The sequence below is a fragment of the Leguminivora glycinivorella genome, chromosome 14 (genome assembly GCF_023078275.1).
Source record: "Leguminivora glycinivorella isolate SPB_JAAS2020 chromosome 14, LegGlyc_1.1, whole genome shotgun sequence".
NCBI classification, from domain to species: domain Eukaryota; kingdom Metazoa; phylum Arthropoda; class Insecta; order Lepidoptera; family Tortricidae; genus Leguminivora; species Leguminivora glycinivorella.
This window is the reverse complement of record NC_062984.1, coordinates 473,681-489,778: the sequence shown is the minus strand read 5'-3', so window position 1 is coordinate 489,778 and position 16,098 is coordinate 473,681. Positions and strand designations below refer to the sequence as shown.

Sequence of the window (16,098 nt, the reverse complement as noted above, 5' to 3'; positions counted from 1 at the left end):
GTAATTATAATCAGCAGCGGACGGAGAGCAAGCAAGTCGGCAGTGGCCGGCAACCTTTTCAATCCTGATAATTTATAATTTAATTATAGAACTGGACTTATCGATGAATTCTGCCATTCTGTTCGTTTACGATGCTAATGGGTTTGGATCTTGTTTATATTTTACACAAGTGATTTTAGCAAAACCTTTTTAGTAAAAAACGTAGGTGTCAGTGGAAGTGAACTGTGAGATATTGAATACAGTTTTGAAGTGGGCGGAGGGCTGGCAACATTTCAATGTAATATCACAATACAATTTTTTTACAGCTTTAAGGAGTTTATAGAGTACCAAATAAGTACCTAAGCTTAGAATAAGTATGTAAAATATTTTAATGTTACGAATATCAATTCTGCAAATAATTGTATTTAAAATGTATGTGACATATAATATGAACTATTATGAATAAATATATGAATATGAATATGAATATGAATTTTTTTTAATCTCACGAAAATTGGAACTGAAAATTGTGCAGTTTCAAACCACTAATATAATATTAGTGTTTTGTCTGGCCCTTCTGGGAATAAAATGTATGTAAATATGTTAATGATAGTGTATGCTGCGATCGACCCCTGACGGCAATGGCTCAGTTAACATTAGTCTATTAATTATACTTCAGTCAAGGCACTTTTACACAGTAGATGAAGCGTCCCAGCCAGTAGAGCTAGCGCCCACTGCGCTGTGCTCGAACCTGGTGAAAAAAAAATAGTTTTAAAAATGTCCAGTAGATGGCGCTGGTTAAGAAAAAATGTTTCTTGTTTTTCTGTCTTTTTGCAGAGATTAAGTCTGCAGGCGAAAGTAGCTAGGAATGGTAAATGGAGATCATTACACTACTGTAAACGAATCGGTCTAGTTCGACACAATCTTTAAATAGTTTGATTTCTTGTGCTTCGTATTTTCAACTTAGCATTTTTTTTTATTTTTTTTTATGTTCATATTCAAAATTTTGAATTGGATGACTTAATTCAGATAACATGGATTTAAATAACAGTTCAGATTCTACAGTGGCCTAGGATTCAGATTGGTTGGTTCTACACATAAAACGGTTACAAAAAATACCTACCTAAAGCTATCCGCTTTCTAAAGAGCGCCTAATAGAATACTAGCGGCAAGATTTTGTTTAGATTAATTATAACTATGCCTATGCCTACGCCTGCGTGGTGACGGGTTAAGAATTTCACCACCCCCTTTCTTCCCGTGGGTGTCGTAGAAGGCGACTGTGGGATATGGGTTAAATTGTGGCGTAGGCGAGAGGCTGGCAACCTGTCACTGCAATGTCACAGTTTCGTTTTCTTTCAACCCCTTATTTGCCTAATTATAACTATAAATCTGATACTATTTCTGATGTATATATTGTTTGACACCTATGACTTCCTTCTACAATAATATCAAAATAAAATTTTCAGTCAGATATCAGAAAAGGTTAGGAACTGTTGCCAAGGCAATATTTCAAAGAGAATCATTCCAGCGAATTCATTCGGAAAAGCCGTTTCCAGCAGTCTTAAAAAATCCACATAAGTAAATAAGATATTTAATCAGGCACTCCGTCATCCGTGATGGATGCAAGGGGCCATAATTGGCAGACAGACAGACGGACGGACGGACGGACAGACGGATGAATGATGATAGATGTAGTTTATAGTGTGGCGGGAAGATTTATTGTTTAACAGCTACATTGTTGTGTCGGGGAAGTTAATGTTAGGAAATCGGACAGGCTATATTTGTCAGGTTGAAATGGTGGAGTGGAATGTTCAAGATTGCTTTGTACGGCTGCTATTTTGTGGTGAAGACTGACAGACACAATGTTTTGGTCGAGGTCGTCATACTACTACTGAGAGCAAGAACTCTCTTATTTGTATCTATACATATAAGGTTTAAGAGCTCATGTAGACATGCCGTTGTTGCGAAACAATTTGTAAAATTAGCAAAGAAATGTGGATAATTATTTTTCTAAGGTACAATACGGTATGATATGGTTTTATAAGGTATGATATAAGGTATATATTATTCTGGCGACGAAAGCCAAAGCATCGCACGTTCGGCGTGCACAAGTTGCATTGCCTCGATTCACTTCAATAAAATTTAAAGTGGTCTCTCACCCGACACTGTAAACATAATTATGTATGGTATATGCGACCACAAACTAGTAATAATTAATCGCACATACGGTGGCCGTAGAATTTTGGTATATAATTTATACTACTACTAATATGTAGGAATTACTGTGATTCTCAGCACTTTTCTTACTATTTACGACTGTGTACCGCATTTAGCCTATATACAGAGTGTCCCAAGACTATGGGACATGAAGGGAAAGTACCTTAAATATAGTTGATAGGATATTTTGCTGAAAGAAGACTTTATTTTATTTTTCGTTTAGTAATACTGCATACTTAAAATGTTGTTCATAAATTTGAAAATGTATGGACGTCAGTTTCATGTACGTTTTTGGTTGATAAAAATGATTAACTTCACGTTGTTCCCTTCCTTTAAAATAGTACATTATTTAAGACGAATTATTCCTTTTTGTCCATTCTTTCGATTGGCGTCATAAAAATCGGTTTATTTTTTTTTATTTTGTCAGCTCGATTCCCAGCCCAGACGATGTAAGTAATTTTTAGAATACCTTTGAATGCAGTGTTACTAACATTTCAAAATAAAATAAGGTCTTCTTTTGGTAATATATCCTATCTACGATATTTTAGGTATTTCCCCTTCATGTCATGTCCCATAGTCGTGGGACACCCTGTATACCTACATAATTTTATTAATGAATACGCTAACTTTGACCCTAGGCGAATTCATGCGTTCGAGATTCAAAAATTGGTCTCCAGGTCCTGTTCATTGGCGAGTGTCACTAACAACCTGCCTTCCCAGGTTTGGATCTAGTAAGGGAAATTACTACAGTATCATTAGTTAAAAGCTTTACCCGAAGCTGTGAACATGGATAGATGCGGCGACCGAATCACAGCCAAGCTGGCGTTGGCTGACCGCACCGCATCCGCAATCTTCCTCGTTGGCCACCGTCACTTCTGTTCTGTGTTGCCTTCCCAAGGTTGGATCTAGTAGGGGAAATGACTGCAGTATCTTTAGTACAAGCTTTGCCTCTTACCCGAAGCTGGAGCTCATCCTCAGGTCCTCATTGGCGAGCGTCACTACTGCCTTCTCAGGCTTGGATCTAGTAGGGGAAAATGACTACAGTATCATTAGTTACAAGCTTTACCTGAAGCTGTGAACATGGATAGATGCGGCGACCGCGCCACAGCCAGGCTGGCGTTGGCCGACCGCACGTACGGCGGCCGCACCGGCTGGCGAGCCTCGCACCGCACCGCCACCACGCCGCGGGGCGTGCTGATCGTCAGCCGGAGCGGGCGCCAGCTCATCCGCAGGCCTTCCTCGTTGGCCACCGTCACTTCTGTGTTGCCTTCCCAGGGTTGGATCTAGTGGATGAAAAAGTTGTTAAGAACAATCGAAACAGCTTAGTGGTGGGAGTAGGTATTTTTTATTGTTTAGGTATCAGTCAGTACTCATTAATAGCAGTCTGGATGGATTCGGTAGAAGAATATGATCAAAGCCCGGTCAACAAAAGTTAACAGAATATATTTTTTAAGGAAAATAAAGCTTGTATCAGACCTGACTTCTTCTCTCTATTGTAAGCTGCTTCAGACCCCGGTTATCATAGGCTTCAAAATTTCTGATTTTCCATCAATAAACTAAATACTGTACGTTGGCCGGGTGCATGACGTTACCAGTAGTTACAGTTCAACATGACGTCCTCTTTCGTCTTCCAGTTGCACATTCCTAGGGACTCCGGTTACCTCAAGGCTGTGCAAGCACTGCTAGTATTTCAGCGTACATCGGTTCATGTAATACCTACATACAATTACTGGTCAGTGATCCGCTTTATGAGCATGTGGAGCCGTCCAGAATGATATCCTCCATCAATTGCATGCTACTCATCAAGATCTTGATACTAGTGCCACAGGGATATTCTTTTACATACTTACAATAATTCTTGGTTTGCCGTCAATGAACCATTGTATTTTGGTCATCGGCATGACCGGGCCAGTGGAACAGTTCAACAGGACGTCCTTTCTCATCATTTAGTTGCAGACTGCCCGAAACTCCGGATGCCACAGGGTTCCGCTTTAGCGCCACTAGTTCTCTTTCAGTTTACATCTTATGAAATGAAATGAAATAATGAAATATTTATTTTTTCAAGTAGGCATATTACAATGCGCATATGAACGTCAAATAAAGCTACGCCGGCTCTAACCCTACGCCTCAGCCTCGAGAAGATTTCAGTCCCCCCTCAGTTGGGAGGGGGGTATCCACTATGGGACCGGCAAGAAACTCGGCGGGCAACTTCTTTTCAAAACATTACATCTTATAATTAACATGCATTAAATAACAACATACAATTTAACATGCAAAAGTATTCATCAAAGAATATGAACAGACTAGGTACTCTATGGAAATCAATTTCAATAAATTATATTATTGCTTAATAATACGTCGTTCTTCTTCAGAGAAAACATATCAAATTGTCATAGAAGAAAAAGATAATATGAATCTCAATATCATTAAATATGTAATTTACCTACACAACATAAAATATAAAATATTTGATGTGCTTTCTTATCTGAACTGTGTCCTCTATACATAATACAATTATTTTAATTGCTATTCGTTTTTTGTAGTTTCTGGTTCGGGCCATGCATGTTTGTCTGTCAAATAGTCCTCAACTCTGTAATAAGCCTTTAACATCAATGATTTTTTTAAGTAGTTCTTAAGAGCTGGGAGGGGTAATCTCAAAGCAGTGTCAGGTAACTTATTATAAAAATGAATGCATTGCCCAACAAATGACTTCTGTACTTTACGGACACGAAACTTCTTTATGGCAAGCTTATTTTTGTTTCTAGTGTTATAATTATGGATATCAGAATTCTTAGTGAAACAGTCTAAATTCTTAACAACATAAATTATACTATCATAAATGTATTGGGAAGCTACAGTTAAGATATTAATTTCTTTGAAGAGTTCTCTTACTGATTCACGTGTTCCTAAGTTGTAAATAGAACGAATGGCTCTCTTTTGTAATACAAAGATAGTCTGTATGTCAGCTGCTTTGCCCCAAACCAGAATACCGTATGACATTACACTGTGAAAATAACTATGATACACTAGGCGAGCTGTCTCAACATTAGTCAGTTGCCTGATTCTCCTAACGGCGTATGCGGCTGAACTTAATTTGCTTGCTAGTTTCTTTATATGAGGACTCCATTGTAGATTTTTGTCCAATGTTAAACCAAGAAACAGTGTTGTATCTACCATCTCTAAGCATTCATCATTCAAAAGTATTTTTGTATCGATTGGTTTAACATTCGGCAGAGAAAATCGAATACATTTGGTTTTCTTAGAATTAAGAAGTAAATTGTTGACAGTAAACCACTGCAGTACATCAGCTAACGTGCTATTAATTACATTGTAATCCGTAGATTTTCGGTCAACATTAAAAAGCAGTGATGTATCATCAGCAAAAAGTACTATTTCACAAAAGTTTTTCACTATACATGGCAAATCATTTATATAAACCAAAAACAGGAATGGACCTAAAATTGAGCCTTGTGGCACTCCTAATTGGACTACAGTCCCGCTAGAGCGAGTTTTGTTAACAACTACTGTTTGTGTTCTATTGCTAAGGTAAGAAGACATAAAGTTTAGGGCATTTATAGACAAACCATAGTGTTCTAATTTCAAAATGAGCGTTCCATGATCCACACAATCAAAGGCTTTTGAAAGATCACAAAATATGCCAATTGCATCACAAGAATTTTCCCAAAAATTATATATATGTTTAATGAGTACCGAAGCAGCATCGGTCGTGGAACGGCCCCTTGTGAAACCGAACTGTTTGCTTGTAAGTAATCTATGTCTGTTGAAGTGTCCCAGTAGATCATTTAACATTAGCTTCTCAAAGACTTTACTTAGTACAGGAAGTATTGATATGGGACGGAAATTGGTTATATCACTCGAATCACCCGATTTAAAAAGCGGTATGACTTTGCTACATTTCATAAGATCTGGAAAGGTGCCTTGTGAAATTGAAGTATTATATATTACGGCCAAGTAAGGTGCTATTATATCTATGACATGACTAATTACTTTAACTGATGTTCCCCATAAGTCTTCCGTTTTCTTTAAATTGAGTGACTTGAATGTTTTAACAATATTTACAGAGTCTACTTGACTAAATTCAAATGAATTATTACATTTCTTAACATTAGCACAAAGTAATGAATGGGCTTGAGCCGCAGAAGAATGTAAACATTTTGTGGTGTTAACGGCTATATTTGAGAAATAATCTTCGAATGCCGAGGCAACATCGCTGTTCGACACTATTTGTTGATTATCTGATACAATGTTGACTTGACAATCGCGTGATTTACATTTACCAGCTTCTTTATTTATAATACTCCAAGTTGTTTTCACTTTGTTGTCCGACACTTTCAATTTAGAACTAATAAAGTTTTTCTTGGCAGTTAAACACACTTTCTTGAAGATTCTTGAGTAGTTTCTTACATAGTCCAGGAATTCTGAATTCTTGTTCAGCTCTCTCTCACCATAAAGTTCATAAAGTCTTTTTCTACTTTTGTGAATACCTACAGTAGCCCATTCACTAAACTTTGTTTTAACTTTTGACCCACTAATAGATTTCACTTTGAAATTGTTATTAAATTGATTAAGAATTACATTGAAAACATCTTGATACAAATGATTACAGTCATAATGCGAAAATGGTATTATAGACAAACTATGTAGAATTTCATTTTTGAATGATTCCAAGCGAGATCCAGTAATGGGTCTATATGTTATTGTTTGTGGAGTATCATGAATAACGTTTAAGAAAGCTGCCCTTTGGCCGCTGTGATCGGAATGAAAACAGTTAAATAATTTCTTATCTATACATTCACAGTTACAAAAAATATTATCTAGGCATGTTGCACTAGTCACACCTACCCGGGTAGGTTCAAGAAATAAATTAAATAAATTAAATGATTTAAACAAACAGAACATTTTAACAGTATTACTAGATGACTCGAGCAAGTTAACATTAAAATCTCCACATACAATAACATGTTTTTGGCCCTTGCATACTAAATTCAGAACATTTTCCATTGTAGATTCAAATATGCTGAAGTCAGCTGATGGTGGTCTATAAACACATACAATAATATATCTGTCTAATTCAACACATGAAATTTCTATAGTTCTTTCTATGGAATATTTTACAACATCTTTGCGCTCTTTACACTTCATACAATTTTTAACAATAATAAGGGAGCCACCATGAGCAGCAGATTTTCTGGCAAAAAAACTAGCTAATTTAAAATTAACATAATCAAATATCAACTGTTCTTGTTTCAACCAATGTTCAGTAATACACATAACTTCAACATTATTACTATCTAAAAATAATCCTACTTCTAATTCTTTGCTGGAAAAACCCTGAATATTCTGGTGAACAACGTTCATATTCAGGTGTTTTTCCGCTGTCTTACAATCTAGTTTAAATGAGGCATGGGGTCCTTGGCTTTGTCAGCTGACTGAGACTTATATATAACACTATTACATCTATTTGGCTCAATATTGAAGGCCAATAACTCCACTAAATATACAAATAATTTCTTTGGCAAAAATACCTTCCGTGGAGCTAGCATGAAGCGCTCAATGAATTTATTTAAGTCAAAGAAATGGTACTTTTTATTAACAGCTATGGCATGGTACATTAAAGAATTATAGTAAGCTATCTTACAATTATAGTCATATGATACATTTTCTGCATAAGGTAGTGCACATAATATAATTTTCCCCACACCAGATTTTTCAATAACATTTAGTGTGGACATCAATTTATCTATGCTAAGCTTATCTACATTAAGACTATTTCCTAATAAAATTACTAATGTAGTACTGCTATCATAACATCCCTTTGAAATAAGGTCACATAAATGAGACAAAGTAATGTTTTGATAACAGTAATTTGTCACTTGTTGCTCTAACTGGTAGCTTAATAATGGGCCCATTCCTAACCCAATCTGATCTGAAAAAACAACAGTCTTACTGACTGCTCTAGGGGCTGTTTAACTACTGCCGCATGCCTAGTTGTGTCGTGGGCCACATCGGCTTGAATAATCTTTGCTGGTGGCATTTGGCCACAATTACAATGTTTTCCATTTAATAATGCCTTACACCGCTCCTCCAAATTTCTATTTTCTAGCAGCAATTTATTAAAAGCCTGTATGTGCTCCTCAACTTGTTTTTTAGTAGTCTCATACATGGTGGATACTGCCAAAAGCTCATCTTTCAGCCTGTTAATGTCGGCATTTAATTTCAGAAAATTTGATTCCTTGACTTCCAGCTCTGAATGACAGTCTTGAACCCTATTTTTCATAACTGTTAATGTATGTTTTAATTTACTATATTTTTTAATACATGCCTGGCCTTTGATCAGCTTTTGGGTTCTCCTAATATACCTATTAATCTTAATGTACTTTTTTAACTTATTACTACTATTAAAGAATACTATGTGTTTGGAGTCCCTACTCAATTGTGTTTCACCGCTTACCAACTCTTGGTACACATTCTGTAACTGCGAAGCATCATAGTGCTCCCGCTCTTTCCTAAACAAATTAAGTTCCTCATTAGCCGCACCCAGTTCTTCTTCTAACTGTGTGATGCGGGCCAAGGCCACTTCATGTGTCGAAGCGCACTGGTTGAAGGTGTCTATTGTGCCTTGCAAACGGTCCACTTCTCCGCGGGCATCAGTCAGCTGCACATCATTGTCCGCCAGCTCCCTTTTCAATTCTGAGTTTTTGTTGATTACTTTCTGGAGCTCCACTTCGCTTTCCTCCCTTTCCTCCAACAACTGCTTCGACAAGGCCCTCGACTCGTGTAGGTCCTGTGCTGTTGTTTTTAGCTGCATCTCTAGTTGTCGTGCCGTTGCCTTGCGAGTTTCGGTAGCAATTTCGGTGTCCATTGTCACTCGTCTGGCTTTCTGAAAGATGTAATAAAAAAGGATGAGTACTTATCTCAACAGAGATTGAAAGATTTGCCAAGATGACGACAGAGATGAGAGCTGTAGGAATGAATAGTGTGCAGTGTGTCAGTAGTCGGCAGTGTCTGTGGCGAATGTGTCTTGTCTCGTCTTGTGCTTCCACTAGTTCGTCAAGCAAAGGGAAACTGCACGGTGCCAATGTTGTTTGTTTGACGTTGCTCACGGCCGCAGCAATGAGCTTTGTTTGAGTGTAGAAATAAATGATAAATAAAACGGAATACTCTCCCCGTTTCAAACGCAGATTCCAACGGCTGCGATCACTCGTTGACAGTTGGGTAGTCCTGCCTCAAAGTCCAATAAATACTCGGTGTAACGTTGTCAATTTCACCAAAACTGTATCACTGATAATACTTTACTACTTAAATTAACTAACAATGAGTAGAAGTCCTCTTTAAAGCTAAAAATATAATTAAATTTCAATATTTGAAATCAGCTGGTCACAGAGTCAACTTGACAGCTCGGCGACCGTTCGGAATTATACTTACAATTTCTGGTTTCCCGTCAATGAACCACTGTATGTTGGCTGGCGGCATGGCGGGGCCAGTTGAACAGTTGAGCATCACATCTTCCCCCAATTGTACGCTGCTCGGCACTCCGGTGATCACCGGGTCCTGCTTCAGCGTAACTGTTGACAAAGGATAATAAAATTATAATATTAATATGAACAATAACTAACTACTTAACTAACTATTTTTGCTCAGTGATCCAAAGTGAATGTTGGCCTCCGAAATGAGAGATCGCTAATTAGCCACCTGTTCAGATCCTACTACTACTCTTGCTAGTCAATGACTTGAAACTGAGATAGATCCGCCGCTATACTGTCCTCCCAGCGATACTTGGGTCAACCCGCCCGATCGTTTTCCATTCTAAGTAAGTGACCAAACCAGCGAAATCTGTGGGCTTGTGTTTTGCCGATGATATTGGGTTCGGCTGCTATTTTAATTCCTTGATCACGGCATTTTTCCGGATATTGATTGTGAACAACAGAAATAATATGTATGGGAAAAAAAGTGTGATGCGTCCGTTAGTTTATTGCGTTACACACGTTCGGATAGCGGGGTATAATCTCAATGACCAGGATGTTTAATCACCATTTCAGACTTTAATATTCAAAACTCAATATTCTTCAAGGCCATAAGGGCAAGTAAATATAAGACACGCATTACTCAATTTATTCATCATAGGGGCATTATAATGCTGTTAATGTATAACTATGCAGGAACAATGAAATTGATTATAATATTATTTAGGAGATAATCCTACTATATATTAATTATGATATTAGTGTAATAAAGTGGTATTTAATCCACGTCCAATAAAATAATTATAGTCCATTATACTAATTCACAAGCACTCGCATCAATTTGACTGAAAATATTAAAGTCCTAATTGACACGCTGACCGAATAATAACTAATTGACCAACAGCAAATTGCTATGAAAGCATAATGTGGCCGAAACCACAGCACTTAAACTGGCGATTTTCACTAATTCCGCAATATACGGTGCGTCAACACGTCAACTGCCCACCACAATGTGCATCCATAACTTCGATCATACAGTCCTTTTCGATCCAATGAAGCGATGGTGAGGAGTGAAAGGGTTGGAAGTATACATCTGAAATAGTGCGTTGTGGGAGTATGTAAAATTGGTGGCCGTTGACTTTAATGAGGCTATAAATGAAAATAGGGGTGTAATTTATATGGAATATAGAGATATTCAGAATATTGGTAAAGCTCTAGCTTACTAACCAATTTATAATAAACGTTTTTATTAGCTTTTATATTTATCATTCCCTATTAAAGTTTTTCAACGCAAAAAAATTACAGTATCATTGAGTTTTAAAATTAATTATTGCAATCCGTAAATATATTTTTGACCTAATCTATTTGCGTGTTGGCTAAAAGTAACATTTTTGGTTTTAAATTACATTCATATCCGCAAAGCGACGCCTAATTCTATCATATATTTTTAACGTCAATGAAATTTTATAGTGTAATTATTATTTACGAAATATAATAGTAAATATGAAACAAAAAATAATTAATGTTCAACACTCAGAATATATCAAACGACAAAAACAAAGCGAAGTACTTATTAATATATTCTGGGAAAACCTGTTCGTCTTATTCTCTTCGTCTTAAGTAATTTAGTGATTTAACCTCGAACATTCTACAATTACAGGTATATAATTGAGTTGGACCTAATCATGATAGTGTTTAGTTATTATTTATTTTCCACTATTATTTTTTTCTCGGAATCCAAAGCATCGCAAAATTCTTTAGAAAAAAAAAACTATTTCGCTTTTCACGTGATCATCAGTATATTTTTTTACGTCAATACCAACGGAGTATACATTATTATAGATGTTAGGATCTAATAAATAAAGTAGTCCGTGGATTTTTTAAATATTTACTTTAATCAATTTTTTGTTACACCGATATTACTTATTCCAAAATATTCTACAGATAATTTAATTAAATCATGAATTTCCTACTCTAAGCTATTTACCACATATTTTTTCTCCAAATCCAAAACAGTCGACAGAAAATGAAAAAACTCATTAAATTCCTCTAATTTAGTGATTAAAGTAAAATCCAAGATAATCCATAAAATCTCGTATTAACGACCAGGCTATCACTTGAAACATTTATTTCCATTCCGAGCCGGATCTCAATGTGAATATTAAGCAGTATTTTAGTTACTTAAGTGCCCTGTAATGTTACGGATTCGGGCCGGAGGAATCTTGATTTGTTGACACTTTTGCGAGATTAATGTTTCAAAGAGAAAATGGAGGGATATTATTATTAGGGATACTGCTGTATTGTTCTGTTGTCTTCTTTCTGTTGTATGTTATACTAACAATTAGCTTTAAAATATTCAATAATGTATAAGTACTAACCATTATGGACCATTTGTTGTCTGTGATAATAAATAAATTAAATTAATTAATGAAATACAGATTACGAAGTCACCTGAAATGAATAAATTATGAAGTTACTATACAAGTCATACTGTCCCCTAAAGAGTCGGGAGGTCGCGGGTTCGAACTCGTACCAAGGAGTTTTTCGGAAAACAGTACCTACCAATGAGTTGTGCGAAATGTCATTTGATATTTGCCAGTAGCTTTTCGGTGAAGGAAAACATCGTGAGTAAACTGGTCTAATTTCAATAAACCCTAGTCAGATGGCAGTTGCTTTTGTAAAACTAGTGTCTACGCCAAATATTGGGATTAGTTGTCAAAGCGAACTCCATGCTCCCATAAACCGGGGAAAATTCCGGGATAACGCAAGGAGGATGATGACTGTTCGCTAATGAGTCTCAATTTTTTTATATAAAATGACAAAAATTAAGCTTCCGGCGGGATTCGAACCTGCATCCTTTGCAATCCGTGCATATCTAGCTTTTAACCTTAGTAGCAAGTAGTAGCTTAATAAATACAGTAAAACACACGCCATTAGTGCCCACGAATATAAATTAATATCCATGTAAAAATCAGTCCAGTGTCCAGTCCAATCCCGTTAAAACGTTTGTTGTTCGAAAATCTAGGAGTCAATTGAAACTTAAATTGTTGTTACGAGCTAAATTGACGGCCCGAAAATATCCGAGCCTACTAAAGTTTGTGATTGAGTCTTTCATTGAGTGTTTTAAGCGCTATTCAAACATAAACGATCTTCTTTAATACTTTTTTAAATCTAATGTAAATATAGCAGCAAAATACAAAAACAACAGTTATATTTAGTACCTACTATGTGAACTTTATAATAAAAAAACTGTTTTTTTACTTTTTTTATTTATGACTTAATTATTACCTTCTAAAAATAATGAAATAAATTATCTGCTAACTTTCCGAATTCATAACATTTCTACTTTGTAACTATTTGTAGCTGAAGCGGGAACTAAAGATGGACGTAGACATAACTATATCAGCAGATAGCTCTCAGATGCTAGCGCCATTTTTCAGTGTCGGCCGACAACGAAGAATTTCGTTAGAATGTGCCAGCGGTACTTTTATTAAAGCGAGGTTGAAATAGTTCGTCTATTATTCTTCACGGTTAAATAGTTTCTGGCAGAAAGAATAACTATTGCAATAGAAAGAACATTACAAAACTTAATAAAACAGTCACAAGTGAACCTTTAATTTAAGGGACATGCAGTTATGCCAAGATTTTGCAAAATGAGTGTGATCAGAATTCATCAGACTGTACATATACTAGTTTTATAGATACTAAAATACATAAACCCACACCTGTGTTTCCAAAAGGGGTAGGCAGAGAACATGAAACTGCTCAAGGTCCAGTGCTACTCTTAGAAATTGGGCCAGACTGTCGCGTACATCATAATTGAATCCATATCCCACAGTTGACTTCTATTAAACCCACGAGACGAAAGTGGTGGTAAAATTCTTAACCTGTCACTACACGGAAAGTATTATACTAAGTTTTAAATTTTCGCCAGTTAATGCCTTTACCCAAACCGGACAAAGGGGACCTTTTTTGTCGACTCAAATTTTATACGACCTAATTTATCAGGGCCTTACCCAGCAATTATCTTCACGTGTCTCCAGGGGATATGCCCAAAATGAAAGGCTTTAATACCTAATTTTCAGATTTAACCCACAAAGGTTAGGATATCCTAATGAGCTAATTTTTGTAAAGCTGGTATGTCTACAAACAATATTTAACAAAATTAAAGAAGGGAAATGTGTAAAGTACTAGCTGATTTGGATATGGCTTTTTGAAGCACCATTAAATCGCGCTTAGTCAGTAGTTTTTTGAAAACTACTGAAAGTGCGTGATTTGTAGATAGAAGTAATAATAGAGGGACTTTTTACATTAAAAGCATTGCGTTATAATACCACAAATTTAATATGTAGGTATACGAATTCATAGTTCAAAAATAAGAGAACCAAACTTCGTTCTTTGAATGACATTGAGTGTGAAGTGAAGCCATACTTTATTGTCTTTCCCGAACAATAAACAGCCACTCCCGATCGTCAATTTTTCTCAAACCCAGTCAAGACAGTATCTCCTCCAATCCCAACGAGAACAACAGTCTCGCCATACATTCTCGTCCCGCTCTCGCGAATTGCCTCGACACTGACTGATGGCCGCTGCATGTGCATTCCCCGCTGGATGCGTTTGAGATCTTGGCGTTTAGAGCACCGTTAAGTTGAAAAATTTATTGTGGCAGTTTTATAGTCCCTTATTTTGGCTTTAAGCTTTTTGGATGGTAGTTTTATAGTAAACACATTCGTAAATCACTGCTGTATAGCTGAAATTGCGCTTTGAAAATGACCACTCGAAAAATCTTGTGAAGATTGAGTATTTATTTCGCAGCACTATAGTAAGGATTAGGGTTAAATACTTTTAAGTATAAAGTCAGATGTATGTAAACTTGATATCTCAGTTGTTTGTACACAATCAGTCTTTTAGAACTGTGCAAATACCATGTTTTTCCATTACTTCCACAAGTCCCGAGCTCAGAGACTGTAGAATCACAGTATATAATAAAGAAAATTATCGTACAGTATGGCCACTCCTGATCCCCGCTGAAAGTGCCACCACCCCCTCTCGGTTACCTACTAGTTACCGCCTGTCAAAAACGCGAACAGTTGACCTGTCATATCTCACTCATACAAGCATAGCATAGTACGCGTTTATCTACACGAGCTTAGCCTGTGTGCTAGGAAGGCGCCTATTTCATATATTTGATCGCCAGTGTCCGAGGTGTAGTAGAATCAAGTGATTTTTCCATTTAATTCTAAAACATCGTTATAATTTGACTCACAGTAACTCTCAGTGGATACTTCACACGTGTGTAATATCTTGATGGTGTAATGTTTGGGTAACACTACGTTGATTGACCACCATTATTGTTGTTCCAAGGCTAGAGACTCGATGGAATTTTCCTTGATTTTCAAACAAGTTTAGAACACTCACCAGCAACTGTAAGATTCTTCGTCTGCTTAACAACAGCGAACCTCGGGCCCTCAGTGGATACCTTACAGGTGTATGATATCCTGGTGGTGTAATTTTTGGGCAGCATCATAAATTGACCATTTCGAACGAAACCAAATAACATGCAAAGCGGCCAGGATTGACAGCAACAGAACTGTCAGGTTCTTGGTCTGCTTGACAACTGCGAACCTCGGGCCCTCAGTAGACACCTCACAGGTGTATGATATCCTGGTGGTATAACGTTTGGGCAGCATCATACATTAACCATTTTGAACGAAACCAACTTACCTCGAAAGCTGCTCCAGGATTGAAAAACAGTGACCTGCAATAGACAATTTAATCTACGTCTCTTACCAGCCACTGTAAGGTTCTTGGTCTGCTTGACAACTGCGAACCTCGGGCCCTCAGTAGACACCTCACAGGTGTATGATATCCTGGTGGTATAACGTTTGGGCAGCATCATACATTAACCATTTTGAACGAAACCAACTTACCTCGAAAGCTGCTCCAGGATTGAAAAACAGTGACCTGCAATAGACAAATGAATCTATGTCTCTTACCAGCTACTGTAAGGTTCTTGGTCTGCTTGACAACTGCGAACCTCGGGCCCTCAGTAGACACCTCACAGGTGTATGATATCCTGGTGGTGTAATGTTTGGGCAGCACGACGTTGATGGAGCAGCGGTGCTGGTTGCAGTCGTCTCGCGTGATCGTTCCGCCTGTCGTGTTGAATGTGCGGGTTTCCGGCTAGGAAGGAACAGACAATTTGTGTTTAATTTAAAATAAGCATATATTAACCAATAAATTGATACTGAGGTAGGCTTTGAGATAAGATGTATATTTGTTCTGTGGATTCTTCCAGGTCTTTTCGGTTCGTAAAATTGTTCTAAGTCAAATCAAATTGAAATTACTTTCTAAAAATACAAGTATTTCAGAAAGGCCGTGATTATTTTATCAATAGGTATATTTTAAGAGCTTTTTA

General features: G+C 36.8%; 1 protein-coding gene across 1 annotated transcript in view; it reads right to left on the bottom strand.

Moving 5' to 3' along the window:
- Positions 1-525: 525 nt before the first annotated feature.
- The window catches only part of LOC125233520, a 60,816-nt gene continuing 45,243 nt past the window's right edge, over positions 526-16,098 (bottom strand). Inside the window, exons 3-6 of the mRNA XM_048139565.1 lie at positions 15,677-15,863; positions 9,643-9,782; positions 3,263-3,479; positions 526-730 (exon numbers count right to left, since the gene is read on the bottom strand). Of these exons, the coding sequence (XP_047995522.1) occupies positions 648-730; positions 3,263-3,479; positions 9,643-9,782; positions 15,677-15,863 (627 nt within the window). The 3' untranslated portion in view covers positions 526-647. The remainder of the gene's footprint in view (positions 731-3,262; positions 3,480-9,642; positions 9,783-15,676; positions 15,864-16,098) is intronic.